This window comes from Ambystoma mexicanum, chromosome 9 (genome assembly GCF_040938575.1).
Source record: "Ambystoma mexicanum isolate Mex_15411 chromosome 9, UKY_AmexF1_1, whole genome shotgun sequence".
Taxonomy (NCBI): domain Eukaryota; kingdom Metazoa; phylum Chordata; class Amphibia; order Caudata; family Ambystomatidae; genus Ambystoma; species Ambystoma mexicanum.
Window position 1 is genome coordinate 1,378,107,253 of NC_090931.1, and position 17,587 is coordinate 1,378,124,839.

The 17,587-nt window shown below is 48.6% G+C and overlaps 1 protein-coding gene across 1 annotated transcript in view; it reads left to right on the plus strand.

The window, feature by feature from the left end:
- LOC138489132 (contactin-associated protein-like 5) overlaps positions 1-17,587 on the plus strand; it is a 1,196,734-nt gene that overhangs the window by 829,639 nt on the left and 349,508 nt on the right. Inside the window, exon 11 of the mRNA XM_069616767.1 lies at positions 16,683-16,789. Coding sequence (XP_069472868.1) covers positions 16,683-16,789 — 107 coding nt within the window. The remainder of the gene's footprint in view (positions 1-16,682; positions 16,790-17,587) is intronic.

Here is a 17,587-nt window from a genome sequence, read left to right on the forward strand (position 1 = left end):
TGTGTGTGGCCAAATGTGTTTGACTGTGCATGTGAGTTGACATGCTTGTGGTGTGACACATGGATGTTGAATCCAGGTGCATTAGTCTGCAGCGTGTGCATTTGTGTAGTTGTGAAGGGTGCAACAGTGTTGCAACATGGATGCAGGTAACACTGTCATGTAGGATTGTGAATAGCAAATGTGCCATGGATGTTCATCTCATGACTGACTGTTTGCGGAGTGGTACGCATGATTGGATGTGTGCTTTGCATGTGTATCTGAGTCCGTGTGTATAATGTGACGTGTGGGTCACCTTTGTCTGCTCATGCTGCTGTATGTGAATGTATGTAGCAGCCTGTAGCAATATGCCTGTTGAATGACTCGTGTGTCTGCGTTGAGGAGACAAGTGTGTTGGGGATTGTGATGCCAGGTCTGGAGTATGACAATGCCACTCTTGTACAACTGTTATGTGTGTGAGTCAATTGTACAGTGTCCTGATGCCTGTCTCCTGTCTCTCCCTGCCTGCAGCTTCATCTGATGTGGAGGGCGGAGAAGGTGCTGTGGAGCACAGCGGCAGGGATGCCACCGCCAGCCGGAGACGCAAGGCCCGGCTCCCCTCCCCTGTTGTCATCTCGTCGGGGAGTGAGGAGTCCGGTGCTGTGTCCCAGGTCGCAGCTGAGACCCCACAGGGTTCCGCGGCAGAAGATGGCAGGGAGTCATCCAGGTTGGGGGTGGGTTTGGTGGAGGAGGAGGCCGTGCAAGGGAGTGAGATGGGGTCTGGAGGTGGGCATTCCACTGGTGCTAGTGGTGCAGCACAGGGGCAGGGACAGGAGTCAGCACAGGCCGCCGCGGAGGTGCCTGTGTGTCCTCCTGTCCCCGGTCCTGTGTCTGCATCATCTTGCAGCAGCAGGGTTGCCCACGTCCGGACCCATTGTCAGGGAGACCAGGCTGTATTCCTCCATACACTGGGCCTTGTTCCGACCCCCTCCTCACCTGAACCCCCTATGCACCAGTCGTCCTCCGTGCCATCTTCCTACCCACCTGTCACCTGGGTGCCCTGTGGAGCTGCCTCTGACGATGGGGCCAGGCTGGTGGAGGACACATCCCTGCCCCAGTCGGGAGTCGTGAGTCCAGCAGGGGTGGGCACCGCAACAACAGCACCCCAAACAATGGAGGATGTGCAGGCAGCAGGTGTCAGGGCACCGGCACCGGCACGTCAGCAGCAGAAGGAAGAAGGTGGGAGCCTTGATGGCTCGGGGCCATCACCATCAGAGGGGCAGGCATCGGCCGGAGGGCAGGAGGACCCTGGACGTCAAGTGTCTTCCGTGTGGCAGCGGTTGGGCCATGCCATAGATGTGGAGCGGCGGCGGGCGGAAGAGGCGCGGCTCGCTATGGTCAGGGCGGAGGACTACATGGGTAGGGCCCTGAGGCGGGCCGAGTGCCTCGAGGGCATCCGCAGGGAGTTGGAGGTGGGTACGTCGGCGACCCTGCGGACCCTCAGGGCTGTGGAACGGGTCCGCCTCCGGGACATCGAGCGGGAGTTCGATGATGCCCTGGCCCGGAACAACAATCAGTGAGCCGCAGGACTTGCCCACCGCCTTTGTATATAGTTCTGTTGTTTAGTTGTAGTTAGGTTTCCTTTGTTTGATTGTTATTATTTGGTTGCCAAAGGACAATGCACCAGATTTTTGTATATAGACATTTTCTTAGTTAGTGTGAATAGTTTGGTTTCATTTATAAGGTCTCATGGACCCAGTTCATCATGTTGAGAGTTTGAGGGATGTTAATATTAGTTTTATTTTTTCACATGAGGCAATGTGTTTCTTCTTTCATTTGTACTTGGATTTAATTTAGGACTTTGACTTTGGACCCCTATTTTATTGTTTTTTGTTGATTAGTTTTAGTGATTTTTTTGTTTGTACTTTTTTTTTCTTTAGTTTGCATTTCATGTTTATTGTTATTTTTTATTTGTACCTTCCTTGTTTATTTGGGATAAATATTCATTTGATCCTTCAATGTGTTGTATCATCTCTTTGCTTTCATGCATGACATGTGGGGTGTTTGGACATTCACTTGCATCATCTGTGTGTGACAGTCATGTGTTCATTCATATGATTTACATTGGGTGTGTCACATGTCATTGTGTTTGATATGTGGGTGGATGGGATAGTTGTTTGGGAATTCTTGCAGGGTGAAGGTGGACATGGATGGTACATGGGTGGGGGCCTGCTGGCAGATGCCCCACAGTGCTGGGGGGTGTGGGTGGTGGGAGGCATGAGTGGGACATGAGTGGGGGCCTGCTGGCAGGTGCCCCACAGTGCTGGGAGGTGGGGGTGGTGGGAGGCATGAGTGGGACATGAGTGGGGGCCTGCTGGCAGGTGCCCCACAGTGCTGGGAGGTGGGGGTGGTGGGAGGCATGAGTGGGACATGAGTGGGGGCCTGCTGGCAGGTGCCCCACAGTGCTGGGAGGTGGGGGTGGTGGGTGACATGGGTGGGGGCCTGCTGGCAGGTGCCCCACAGTGCTGGGAGGTGGGGGTGGTGGGAGGCATGAGTGGGACATGGGTGGGGGCCTGCTGGCAGGTGTCCCTGACTGCTGGGGGGTGTGGGTGGTGTGAGGCATGAGTGGGACATGGGTGGGGGCCTGCTGGCAGGTGCCCCACAGTGCTGGGAGGTGGGGGTGGTGTGAGGCATGAGTGGGACATGGGTGGGGGCCTGCTGGCAGGTGTCCCTGACTGCTGGGGGGTGTGGGTGGTGTGAGGCATGAGTGGGACATGGGTGGGGGCTTGCTGGCAGGTGCACCACAGTGCTGGGAGGTGGGGGTGGTGTGAGACATGAGTGGGACATGGGTGGGGGCTTGCTGGCAGGTGCCCCACAGTGCTGGGGGTGGGGGTGGTGGGAGGCATGAGTGGGACATGAGTGGGGGCCTGCTGGCAGGTGCCCCACAGTGCTGGGAGGTGGGGGTGGTGGGTGACATGGGTGGGGGCCTGCTGGCAGGTGCCCCACAGTGCTGGGAGGTGGGGGTGGTGGGAGGCATGAGTTTGACATGGGTGGGGGCCTGCTGGCAGGTGTCCCTGACTGCTGGGGGGTGTGGGTGGTGTGAGGCATGAGTGGGACATGGGTGGGGGCTTGCTGGCAGGTGCACCACAGTGCTGGGAGGTGGGGGTGGTGTGAGGCATGAGTGGGACATGGGTGGGGGCTTGCTGGCAGGTGCCCCACAGTGCTGGGAGGTGGGGGTGGTGGGAGGCATGAGTGGGACATGAGTGGGGGCCTGCTGGCAGGTGCCCCACAGTGCTGGGAGGTGGGGGTGGTGGGTGACATGGGTGGGGGCCTGCTGGCAGGTGCCCCACAGTGCTGGGAGGTGGGGGTGGTGGGAGGCATGAGTGGGACATGGGTGGGGGCCTGCTGGCAGGTGTCCCTGACTGCTGGGGGGTGTGGGTGGTGTGAGGCATGAGTGGGACATGGGTGGGGGCTTGCTGGCAGGTGCACCACAGTGCTGGGAGGTGGGGGTGGTGTGAGGCATGAGTGGGACATGGGTGGGGGCTTGCTGGCAGGTGCCCCACAGTGCTGGGAGGTGGGGGTGGTGGGAGGCATGAGTGGGACATGAGTGGGGGCCTGCTGGCAGGTGCCCCACAGTGCTGGGAGGTGGGGGTGGTGGGTGACATGGGTGGGGGCCTGCTGGCAGGTGCCCCACAGTGCTGGGAGGTGGGGGTGGTGGGAGGCATGAGTGGGACATGGGTGGGGGCCTGCTGGCAGGTGTCCCTGACTGCTGGGGGGTGTGGGTGGTGTGAGGCATGAGTGGGACATGGGTGGGGGCTTGCTGGCAGGTGCACCACAGTGCTGGGAGGTGGGGGTGGTGTGAGGCATGAGTGGGACATGGGTGGGGGCTTGCTGGCAGGTGCCCCACAGTGCTGGGAGGTGGGGGTGGTGGGAGGCATGAGTGGGACATGAGTGGGGGCCTGCTGGCAGGTGCCCCACAGTGCTGGGAGGTGGGGGTGGTGGGTGACATGGGTGGGGGCCTGCTGGCAGGTGCCCCACAGTGCTGGGAGGTGGGGTGGTGGGAGGCATGAGTGGGACATGGGTGGGGGCCTGCTGGCAGGTGTCCCTGACTGCTGGGGGGTGTGGGTGGTGTGAGGCATGAGTGGGACATGGGTGGGGGCTTGCTGGCAGGTGCCCCACAGTGCTGGGAGGTGGGGGTGGTGTGAGGCATGAGTGGGACATGGGTGGGGGCTTGCTGGCAGGTGCCCCACAGTGCTGGGAGGTGGGGGTGGTGGGAGGCATGAGTGGGACATGAGTGGGGGCCTGCTGGCAGGTGCCCCACAGTGCTGGGAGGTGGGGGTGGTGGGTGACATGGGTGGGGGCCTGCTGGCAGGTGCCCCACAGTGCTGGGGGGTGGGGGTGGTGGGAGGCATGAGTGGGACATGGGTGGGGGCCTGCTGGCAGGTGCCCCTGACTGCTGGGGTGGTGGGGGTGGTGGGAGGCATGAGTGGGACATGGGTGGGGGCCTGGTGGAGGGTGCCCCATGACTGCTGGGGGGTGGGAGTCATGAGCAGGTGTGCAGGGTAATCCCCTGTGGTGTGGACTGCATGCAGGGGACGTGGAGGCTGTACAGGGTAGACCTGTGAAGACCCAACGATCCGAGTAGCGTGTTGAACTATCCACGCCCCCCTGAAATGGAAGTAGCCTGGGATTTCACGTGTGAGACTTCCCCGCGCACCCCTGGAATTCCCGTAGCCTGGCTTTTCGCGGGTGGGACTTCCCGCGCACCCCTGTAATGGACGTGGCCTGGCTTTTCGCGGGTGGGACTTCCCGCGCACCCCTGTAATGGACGTTGCCTGGCTTTTCGCGTGTGTGACTTCCCGCTCACCCCTGTAATGGACGTGGCCTGGCTTTTCGCGGGTGGGACTTCCCGCGCACCCCTGGAATTCCCGTAGCCTGGCTTTTCGCGGGTGGGACTTCCCGCGCACCCCTGTAATGGACGTGGCCTGGCTTTTTGCGGGTGGGACTTCCCGCGCACCCCTGTAATGGACGTGGCCTGGCTTTTCGCGGGTGGGACTTCCCGCGCACCCCTGGAATTCCCGTAGCCTGGCTTTTCGCGGGTGGGACTTCCCGCGCACCCCTGTAATGGACGTGGCCTGGCTTTTCGCAGGTGGGACTTCCCGCGCACCCCTGTAATGGACGTGGCCTGGCTTTTCGCGTGTGTGACTTCCCGCTCACCCCTGTAATGGACGTGGCCTGGCTTTTCGCGGGTGGGACTTCCCGCGCACCCCTGGAATTCCCGTAGCCTGGCTTTTCGCGTGTGTGACTTCCCGCGCACCCCTGGAATTCCCGTAGCCTAGCTTTTCACGTGTGAAACTTCCAGCGCACCCCTGTAATGGACGTACCCTGGCTTTTCGCGTGTGGGACTTCCCGCGCACCCCTGCAATTCCTGTAGCCTAGCTTTTCGCGTGTGAAACTTCCTGCGCACCCCTGAAATGGACGTAGCCTGGGATTTGCCGTGTGAAACTTCCCGCGCACCCTTGAAAATCGCATAGGCCGCTTGCCGTGATGGTCCAGGGTTAGCGCAGCCCCTTGCGCTGGTTTGGGATTTTGATGAGATTTCCCAGCGCAAGGGGCGTTCCTGGGGGCGTAACTGGCGCTGCTGCGAGTCGCTGCGCCACTGTGCGCCACGGCTGCCTGGGGAAGCTAAAATCCATGAATACGCTGTGCGCCGGAATCGGTTTTGGCGCACGCGGCTGGCGCAGACTATCGCACGCGCACGCTGTGCGCCAGCCGCGTGCGCTACTTGTGCGCTGAATTCTATGAATTACCCTGTTAATCTGAGCAGTAATCAATAATGGATAGTCTGGCACTAGCACACTTGTGAATAGGAACAGAAGAATAAGGTGGTAGAGAATGCTTTATATAAGTTCAGATGGATGCAATGTTGAATGAAAATGCAATACAGAAAATACTCAATATGATTTCAACAAAACAATGTAATCACTTTTCTCTGGAAATCCACTCCCCCCCTTTATGCAATGCAAGGAAATGGAAGGAAAGCACACAGTTCTCAGAAATGCAATCAAATGTAATTCAGTTCACCCCAGCAAGCTTAGACTACAGAAGTTTGAAACAAAGGCAAAAGTGCTTTGATATGTGCTGGCAATGAAGTGAAAAATATGCTAAAATGCTTTTAATTCCCTCTAGAGGTTCAGGGTGAGTGGTATCTAGTTAATATTAGTCCAGGCTCACTCTAGCAATGATTCAGGGATGGTTCTTAAGAGGCAAACGAAATTTAGCAGTTCAGGCAAAACAGCTATCTTTTTACAAGTAAAGAAATCGGGCCAAATCGCAAATCGTGGCAAACTTCGCGGGTGCGAGAATCGTGATTACGGAGAAAGTATAAGGAGTAGCAAGTCGGTTCTAAGCTTGTTTAAAAGGTAAGATTCTAAGCTTTCAGAGGAAAGTTAGACCAAGTTCCTAGCCCAAACGGTTCCAGAGATACGGACGATTAAATAAAGGTAGTTTTTCGGATTTGAAATTTTAACAATTCAAAGCGACAGGTTACAGCTTGCAACTAGAAAATGACAGGTGACAGCTTTGCAAATGACAGGTGACAGTTAGGAGGCAGTTCTACTTAGATTAAAATAGCTTGGATTAGATTATTTTAACTAAGAGATTGGTTCTGCACAGTTCTGCTAGGTACTCACAATATATTTAGAAATAGGCCACGCCACGGATCTGGTCAGGTTTTGGACTGGACTCCGGTTTTGGTCTCGGCACTTCACAGTGATCTGGGTCAGCTCTCTGGTTCTGCTAACAGCAGTCTGGGTCAGCTCTGCTCTGCCTCTGGTTCTGGATACTGCTCTGCTTTCTCTGGGTACAGCACTGCTTCTGGATCTTTCTGCACAGCTTTCTCTGGACCCAGCGCTGATCTGCACGGCTCCTGGATGCTGCTACTGCTGTTAGGTTTGCTGGATGCTGAGGCCCACTGAGAAGAGTTCTCAGTTTGTGGGTTTAGGCCCTTGCTTTGAGTTCTGAATCAAGTTCTTTGGAGTTTTAAAGTCTAAGTGTTGAATCTAGTATCTTCTGGATGTTGTGTGGTCCGGCAGAGCGCGTTGCAGCAAATGGAATTGAAGGTCCCTATCTGTCTTGACTGTTGGCTTTTATGTGTTTTGAAAGTGGGTGGAGAGGCTAGCTTTCTAGACCCTACCCCTCTCCACTGCCCATTGGTCAAGCTTTCCTTTCTCTCTTGATTGGGGAAAAGAAGTGGAGTGTCAGAGCGATGACATTTAATGGCTTGCAGAGAGGACACTCCCCTGTCAAATTACACACAATCTATATTTTGACCCAAATGCATATTTGCACAGGTACACATTTGTTTAAAATTACATGCACCCATCACATATCACATGAGGTATCCCCTGTTCAAACTCTGCTCTTCCTGGGGGCTTGGGTTAAAAAATGGCACATATTTCACTTTTTGGTCGGGTTACCAATATTGGATTTGTCGCCGCATTTACACAAATGTTCGCGAAAGCATGTGGGCATTAGGTGGTGGAGTGTCAGATTTTTAACATACATACATTTAGAGTAATATCCTCTTTTCCGCTAAAACCCCCCCCGAACATACCACCGGGTCCTAACACGTCTTCAAATGTGCACAGAAAAATCACAAGAATAATGATATCACTTATAAAATGTTCACAAGTCCGCTCTATGAATGATCCATCCTTTTAGATGTATGTTCTGGCCCCAAAGGGGTGTGGTTTCCCCCCAGCACAAGGTTGAATTTCTGGTTTTTCCAGTTCTGCCAAGCCAGCTTGCTCTCACAGGCAGTGCTCCTCCCCTTTCCTTCCAGGAGGAAGCCACATTTACGACTCCCACCAATAAAACATGTGCCTGAGTCAGGACAGGGCTTTGTTCAATTTCCTGCAGAGCCCAGGTAATTCAATCAGAGAAGTGTCATATCCCTTTTGGTGGGAACAGCAAAAGGCAGCTAGGCCTGGGAACTGCTGTGGATCCAGTTTCACTCCAATTGGGGGGAAGTTGTCAAGCAGAATCCAGTTCCTTAAGCCAGGCCCCAGCTAATGTCACTTTTAGTTACCCAGTTTTCTGCATTCAAATAAAACTAACAATTTTTACATATGCAGCTAGAATGCTGATTCTAAGTTTCAAACTATGACATTTAAACAATTGCAACCTATGTGACACTCAAAGTAGGTCACTCATTTCTTTTAAACATTTAGATTTTTAGTGTCTTTCAGTCAAAATGTACTTAAACTGCTGAAATCCACAGCTCAGCCAGTCTTGTTATGAACATTCAAGTCACTTCAGAATATAACTTTAGATTGTATCCACCTCTCAATAAGTCTTTATTTTGCCTGCTTTGGGTTCATTTATTCAGTTTTACACAAAAAAAAAGTCTGGTGGTTTTAAAACGCCGGCTTTCTGATAGTGGTGAGTACTGGTAATGCACCCATTTTTGGGATTTAAGAAAATGAATTCCCCACAATTCTAGGTTGCTTTTGGCAATCAACATTGCCATTCCCAATGGTTTCAGGCTACTGTGTGGGTAGTCCAATGGTGGTTTTAGGCAGTGCCCTTCTGTGCCCATAACATCGGCAAAAATGGGTGGCAGCCTATTCTTCATGCATTTCCCTGGGCATTTTCTGGGACGCTCTGGCCATCATGATGTTTTCAATGCCAGTAATGCACAGGTTTTGTGGTAGGGCTCGGATGCATGGGTAAAAACAATCCACAACTGGAATACTTGTGTTTGGTGGCATTAGAGGAGCCTGATAATGCTCTAAAAGCCAGCCGTTGCTGTGAGCTAATAAAGAAAGAAGAAAGAAGGATGCTGGATAGTCTGTGCCAAGGAATTAAAGTACTCAAGGAGTCTGATAAATAATGTGAAAAACACATGTTAGGTGAGTCAGTACAAGCAATAGGCGAGAGAGGTGGAACTGGATTATTACAGTATCTCTTTATGGTCTAGGTGATAAAGATGTGAAATGTGAGGTGTTTCCAAATAAAAGAGAAAACCGTGGTGTGATAGAGTGTTAACCACACAGTAAGTGACTGAATGTCATGTCGTTCTCTTATTTATGCACGCTTGAAATCAATGAAGAATTGGCCACTTTCTCACAGGGAAGGGAGAACACCAATGGCTTGGCTTTGACTAATGTACTAATGCTATACAATGTAGAAATAGGTAGGAGCAACTTCCTTCTAAGTATCTTTAAAATAGGGCAAAGAAGAGTTAAGTCTTTCAACTGTGGTGCAGTCTAGATCTTAATACTGGGCCATTTGGTCATTATAGAAGCAATCATGTCCTTTTGTCAAAGTCCTTCTCGTCTGTCAAATTCATTCTATTGCATCATAGTCCTTCATCAGATTCCTTCATCCTAGTGCCTTTCCATCACAGTTTTCTCCTTCCTTACAGTCCTTCATGAACATAGATTGTATCCTTCATCAAAGCTCTCCATCCCAATTATTATCCTTCTTCAGTCCGGATGTATACGAATTGACCTAATGACAATTGATCGCAGGAGAATTGATCGCGGGAGAATTGATCTAATTTAAAAGGTCAATTGGTCAATTAGGACATATATGCATGGGAAACCCCCCTGCAACCACCCACACAATCCAAAACCCACCAAACCTCCCATCCAATCCCCTTATATTATTTCTTCTCCCAAACCCACCCCACACATATATAAAAGAACACAAATAAAGGTAAGGTCAATTGTGAGAAGGTCAATTTGGAGCACTATTATTAGATCAATTAGGACAAAAGGTCCATTTGAAAAGGTCAATTTGGGTAATACCTCCAGTCCTTCATCACAATGCTTCTCCTTTGCCACAGTCTTCTTTCATAACAGTTATTCTCATGTATGCCAGTTGTTCTACTTTATCAAAATCCATTTCTTTTTTATTATGTAAATAGTTATATTGAGCACTTTCCTCCGCAAATACAATACAATCAAACAGTGTTGGCATGTGTTGAAGCTGTATCCTGGATAAGCTTCCAGAACATGTCCACTGAACATTTTGGACAATAGAAGGAAGTGCAATAAGTCTCCATAAGTTAATGTAATACAAATGCAACTCATCAGTGTCACATTCTTTAATATGAGACGTAAAAAGTCTTTCATCTCAGCCCTTCTTCACCACGGGTTTCAATGATGTTGCATCCTATTTATCATAGTCTCTTTTTCATGTCAGTCTTTCCCCTGTGATAAGGTCCTTCCCATTCATCACATTCCTTCATCATAGTCCTTCTTCTTGATTAAAACCCTCCTACACCACAGTCTTTCTCCTTCTCCATCTCCATAGTCCTTCCTTGACACAGTCCTTCTCCTTTGTAATAGTCCTTCTACTTTGTCCTAGTCCAAATGTGTTGGGCACAGTCTTTCAATCATTAACAGTCAGACTCACTCTCTCTGTGCCACCGCTGTATCCTCCCATCCATTGTTTCTTCTTGTCCCCTTCCACTGGTACCTGTTTGCCTCTCTATTTCTGTCTCACTTTCATCATCATCATTATCAACATCATAATCTTTACTGTATTTTGCAGCAGAAAACATTATAAAATAACACAGTACAAAATCACAAGAATATACACTACAATTACAATGCATAGACCACACTCCATAATCTATGATACTTGCATACTAAGCCATAAGCAATACAACTTATATTTTCCTCAGCTCTCTCTACCTCTGCCTCAGCATGGTCCAAAAGCTTACAGTGTAAGGGACCTTCTTCTTTCATTCCAAGCTGCAGTGCAATAGAAAGCCACTTTGTCCATCTTGCTCTCATCATTAGATTTCCACAGCCTGCTTACATGTTTTAAAGCATGTTTGTCTAAAGAAAGATAGAAGTCCCATTCATCTATACCTGTAATAATGTGTGTGCGACAAACTGACTTCTGCTCTGAAAGAGAACAACAATGAGCAGAGGCCAAATCACCCACTCAGCCCACACACTTCTACAAACCAAGAGTCAGCACAATTGTAAAGGTAAAACAGGCACAGTTAAGAAGTAAACCTCCTTTGCCTTTTCTGGTAACGTGGGCCGAGGGAAGTCTATAGTCTCAAGAGGGGTGTCAATGTGGTTCAGTAGCAATCCACAAAGTGAAATATAACAGTAAAAAATAAACAAATGTTCTTTAATTAAACACACCATGGGGGTCATTATGACCCTGACGCTAAGGGGTTAACAGTGCCGTAAAAGGTTGCAGCGCCGTTAACCCCTTAGCGCCTAATTACGAGGTCCCTTTGCGGGACCTGACCTGAATGGCTGGTCTGGACCAGCCGTTAAAGTAGGGACCCGCAAAGGGACCTTCGAGGTAATTACGGTACCGCAATTTGCCACCTTCCCCAGTCCCATTGAGCCCTATGGGGCAAAAATGGGAATGGGGAAGGGCCAATGTTCAATGGGGAATTACCGCCCCGCCAACCTTGGAATAGGGTGGTAATTCCCCATTGAACATTGGCGGACTCGTTACAACACCGGCAGCAACCATGGTTCTAATAGCGCCATGGGTTACCACCAGTGTTGTAATGAGGGCCCATGTACATTTACACTACACAAAAGCCACCACTGAGGAACTAACACAAAATAAGCAACAATAGCAAGATGCAAGCACTTTGAGTAATGGACACAAGGAAAGCAGTACATAAAATGTTCTTTAGAATGATATGTTCTTGGGTGCAAATGGGATAAAAGTGACCTAACCAGTCTCTAGAACCCAACATGGATCGGGTGGCGGGGGGTTAGCAGTCAATAGTACTTTTTTGTGGTTATTGGTGGTCCAGCAGCATTGGAGAAGAAGTCCTGGAAATGTGAGGTCTGGGAGAGTGCAGTAGGCAGCACCAGAGGGTCCTGGTGGTTGCAATGTGTTGAATGTTTTTTGAAAATGGCTTCAAGGAGTTAAATGGCAAAAACATTAGTATCCCTGCTGTCCTGGCTCTCAATTCCAATTCATGGACCCAGGGACAAGATGAGACCTTTTCTTGTGATGGCACACAATTACAGGGGACCTTCATCATGTTGAGGTCCTGGGTAGCACTCTGGCTGGCAGAGAGGAAGGACTTGCACCAGTAGAATATTCACTCCCATTGGGAATGGTTAAGGGACAGAGTCTGTCTCTGCCTCTGAACACATCCCTTCACCTCACAACTGGAGTACTCTGGGAACGACTGCTTTCCCAGCTGAGTCCAATCAAATTCTTGTTTATGGGTTAGAGTCCAAAATATGATTCACAGTATTGGTGTGAGAACCCTTGTTTTAAAGGTACTAGTGCACAGGTGATTAGACTAAATCTAGCCTTCATTGGGGGTCCAATCCCTGTTCTTGATAGAAGTGGAATTTTCACATCTGTGCTAGAGTAAGTGGAGGGGACTAGAAGGAGAAGCAGAGGAAGAGAAAAACAAGATGATGGAACCTCCACTCAACTCTACAGAGCTCTGTCTGTCTGCACTAACTGGGATGAATTGTGATTTGGCAAGAGTGTAGGAGCCCTGGTGTTCTTGATTATTATTAATTTATACAATGATGCTGGTAATTCCATCTCTGAAAGGGAAATCTGCTGATTAGATTCCCCTTTCATAAACTCTATGCCAAAAGCATTGTGTGTACATGAGCCCGGCTGCATCAGTTCAAATGTAGCAGATGCCCTCTTGACTGAGGCAGTGACAGCCAAGTCTCTGAGATTCATTCTACATTTTCTGGTGTGGAAATAACCTGCTCGTAATTCCATTTACTGGCAGGTTTCCGCACCAGAAAACTACAAGCATGCTGGTGGGGTGGCCGACATTACCTTCAGCCAATTGCTGGAGGTAATCTCACCACCTCACCAGCAAAATAATGGCAAATCCCCCCTTGAATGGGGATTTCCATCCTTTACCTGTACTTTTAATCTGCAGTTAATCCCGGCAGACCAAGTGCTGTGAACGGTATTCCCGTTTGGTGGTATCCCACAGGATTGCTCTGCATTCCTGTATCCCTGTAAGGTAAAGTTGTGTATTATATGCATGTTATTGTAAATTTAGCCTGCAACACACACAAATACCGAGTGAACACGCTGAAGGGGGTTTCATGTACAGATCTGAGCAAAGTCCTCAAGCATCAGCCTACAATAAAGTAAGTACCAAAGAGTTTGATGAGTTGCAGCTATGTTGGTCTTTGCTCCAGGTTTCAAAAGTGTTTTGATACAATGATGCATATTCTATCATGTATAGGAAAGTGAGTACATTTTGAAAGTGCCTATGCAATATACATTTTCTCTAGGCTCTGGTTTTCATGATATGATATGATATGAAATGGCATTTGTAACGTGCCTATACACAAGTGTTTCAAGGCGTGACGAGCCAGGGGGGAACAAGGGGAGACAGACAACGATCCTACTAGGCCAGGGGTCATTCAGATTGCGCAAGTGCAAAGGTTAGAGGGGAAGTGAAAAGTGCAAGGGGGAAAGGGAGAGGGGAAAGTGCAATTCAGGGTTATTCGCATACAGCATACAGGATAAATAACAAGGGTCAGCTAGTGGCAAGTGCGAGGTAAGTGCAGACAAGTGCTGGGAAGGGGGGCTGTAGGGATACAGACACAGTCCCGTAGTGCAGGGGTTGCCAGGGAGGCAGTGCAGGGGAGAGTGGCTGGGCCAAGGACCGAGAACGGTGACTGGCCCAGTTGCAGATTCAATGCAGTTTCAGTAGTATTAGCAGGGGAGAGGGGGAGAGAAAGCAGAGGCAAAGAGGAAGGTTTTGAGGTGCTTCTGGAACCGGAGATGATTCGCCTCAAGTTTCAGGGAGGCAGGAAGGCAGTTCCAGAGGGAGGCCCCTGCAGAGGAGAGAGATCTGCCCCCAACTCGTTGTTTGGAGAAGCGTCTGATCCTGAGGGAGTTGGAGGCAGATCAGCGAAGAGCTCGAGAAGGATGATATTTAGGAAGAGAGAGTTGAAGGTATTTTGGCCCAAGACCCACAACGGCCTTGTGGACAATGCAGAGGGTTTTGAACTTGATCCTAACAGTCACTGGGAGCCAGTGCAGTGATTTCAGTCCTGGAGAGATACGGTCCCTGGGCTTGAGGCCAAGGACAAGTCTCCCAGTCCTGTTCTGGATGAGTTGCAAAGGGCGGAGAGTAGAGGCGGGCAGATTTAGATAGAGGCTGTTACAGTAGTTCAGCTTCGAGAGAACCAGGGCTCTAGAGATAGTGAGCTTCTGGGGGAAGGAGAGGAAAGGAAGGATACCTTTGAGGAGGTGTAGCTGGTAGTGTGACTTCTTAGAGATGTCGGATATGTGAGGAGAGAAGGAGAGTGTGGAGTCGAAGATGACCCCAAGGTTTTTAGCCTTGCAGGTAGGAACAGATAGAGGGCCCAGAGAAGCCGGACAGAGAGCTGCAGGGAAGGAGGGAGTGGGTGTGCCGATGAGTAGAATCTCAGTCTTACTGGCATTAAGGCAGAGGTCGTTGGCGGCACACCATTCCTGGATAGCAGAAAGACAGTCAGAGATGATGGAAGGAGAAGAGGAGGCAGAGGGTAGCCTCGCTGGGGGAACAGAAAGGGTGGAATGGATGTGGATTAAAATACCTTATAATGGGTCTTTTTTGGGTGAATTAGTCAGGGAAGATATGTCAGAAAGCTTGATTGAGCTTTCTCCATATTTTATCCCACTAAACTGTAAATATATTTTATTTGTAACTTCCGCTTTAGGGATGACATTAACTGATCCATCGTTGGATCTCGAGGCCATTTGGGGTACATATCACTTAGATATCTTTGTGAGCTATGGGGGCCATAACTGGACAAGACTTCATTAGATTTGGCTAACCCTTTAAAATATATATTTTCACTTCAACAGGAGCTGATGCTGATTTGGTCTGGCTGTTAAGCAGGCACCATATTTTTGCTTCTGCCAGGCAGCCCACAACATACTCCATTGTTTGTAGCTTTAGTATTTTGTTCATTTGCAAATTCCCCCTTCAGGGCATTTAAATAACTCAATTGAGAGTAGATCATCATGCCACCAATGGCAACTCTGCTTTAGCTTAAGGGCAGGGGTGTTGCTAGATCTGAAAAAGATCTGGGGCTACCCTAATGTCGGGACAGTTAGGACTCAGGGCTAGGCAGCCATGTGGTTGTAGCCCCTGAGCTTCTTTCCGGGGCTATAACAAAAAGACCTGGGGCAATAACCCTATTAGACATAGTTCTTTGAGGTAAGGTTTTGTGTTTTTTTTGTGGTATTTCTATGGTATACTGGTTGGGATACGTTGTGTAGTAGTGAGCCTAAATACAGTGAACTGCCTGGTGATTGTTTTTTATACTGGGGTCCCTAATGGTAAGTTAATTCTGGATCTAGTACACTCTAGAACATAACTTCATGCCCTTGTGGTATGTTATTTACAATACCACATTATGCATTTTTGGCGGTATCTCAGAATACATTTACCATGTACATAAAATACTATCATTCACACATAGCCCCAGAGAAAAACTCACTTCACCATGACAAGTTGGTTTGATATTTTGCCACATGTGAATTACCGCCTGCAGTAAAATGAGTTTACCATCCACGCTGCATTCATCTGCATGCCAACCCAAGAAACCTGAACACTGAATAGGTACACTGAGACTAATTCACCTTTCTTTTGGCTTCGTTATCAGAAGTAAAAAATATGCAAAATACAAAACAAGATGTGCAATGAATGCACCATATCCACATGACATTTTAAACCTGTATTTCAAAGATGAAGAGGAGGCATTTATACACATCTGCAGTTGTTTTCCACGTGATACATGACCTAATGATTTCTAATGAAATATTCCCTTGTGGTAAATAGATTTTCTCCAAACAAGCAGCAATTCATTTCTTTTTGATAAATGTCCAGAACTCTGTTAAAGCTGACCTTGTGCTTATCTTAAGCTTTTCACTTTGTGAGCTTCTGCCACATCTGAAGCTTGTTTTAATAGGAGTCACAGTTCAAAATTGCTTCAGATTGGAAAGTCACATCTAATGGTGTCGTCTATATGGATGAATCTAGTACAGTAATTGGGCTGATTCCCACGGGCACCTTGCCCATGCGAATCAGCCCAATTACTGTGTATAGAAAGAGAACACGCCATTTGGAGGCAGGACCCCCTGACCGCCTTATTATTATTCATTTCAATCGCTGTACTTGATTAATCCACATATACTACACCATTAGATGTGACTTTCCAATCTGAAGCAATTTTGAAACTGTGGCCGCTTATTTGCTAATATTTTGCCATGCAACTTTACCTCACGTGACGACATCTCCTTGTGTTACTCGTACTGCCGTTTCAAGACAACGTGCCATACGAACGACCAGTTTGGTCGAAACACGTGTCGGCTGTACAGAATTTGATTAAATACACTGGTGCAAATATTAAAAGACTGTACAGAATTTGATTAAATTCACTTGTGCAAAAAATATACATTATATGTGTATTACTATTAATCTGTGATTTTATTTACTAGCATTATATTCATTCTGAACCTTGTCAGGGTACGCTCTGTGGGAGTGTACACGCAGCTGGCCTGTGTCCTTAGTTATATTGTTAGGTGGATATTTTAGCGGATGGGTACTTCTTTGTCGAACCCTCTACCGTTAATCTTGACAATATAAAGGCTGCACAAGTACTTCTTCGAACACTAGACTCCAAAGGGCATTAACTACAGCAGACATTTTATTTCTCTAACAGGTGCTTGCCAGACTATTGTGAACATGGCGCGGAATGCTCTCAGTCCTGGAACACCTTTTTCTGTGATTGCACTGGAACCGGTTACACAGGGAGCACCTGCCACAGCTGTAAGTATATGGATAGAGCACCGAATGATAATTGGCTGTTGTGTAGTGTGTGCGAGCCTAATAAAGAATGACCCAGAGTCTCTCTTTTAGTTCCATGCCCATTGAAATGTAAGTGAGGCATCTGTGGTGCAGAATAAAAGAAAAGAAAGATTGCATCGCATGCATACCCTTCAAATATTCAAATCAGGACCATGGATGTGCCTCTATGCAATTGCATCTTTTTTCTTGTTTCCCTTTGTCCTGGAACATTCAATACACACAGTTTAAAATAGTTGTACAGGCAATTTACTGTTCCCTTGAACAAGATGTTTTTGATCTTTGTTTTTCGAAAGACCAGCAAAATGTCTATTGTCCTAATAGTTTGACATATGTGATTTAACAAGTTCTGTTAGAGTGGGGCTGGATACAATTAGACAAACACTACATTGAGTTGAAATGTGGACATGTTTATTTGGTGATCATTCCTTTATGGATTTAGCAAGTCAATTCCCAAAACTATGAATGATATGGGGAAAGGTTTCAATTGGGAAACCACTGGTCACCTCGTGCAGGTAGCCCATTGAATCTTTAGGAATTATTTTAACTGGTGTGTGAGTACATGTCTAAGGTCGTATTGTATATCATTGGAAAACATGCATCCGACTCCTTCAGAGATGTGCAACAAATTAAAAAGAAAAGATCTGTAAGTTGGCCACGTGCCATTAGCTCCTGGGCTTTTCGCCCATGTGAAATTACATCATGGTCTATTAGCCCGTTTTTAAGAAGTCAGTGTGCAATTACCCCAAGTGCAATTAGCCA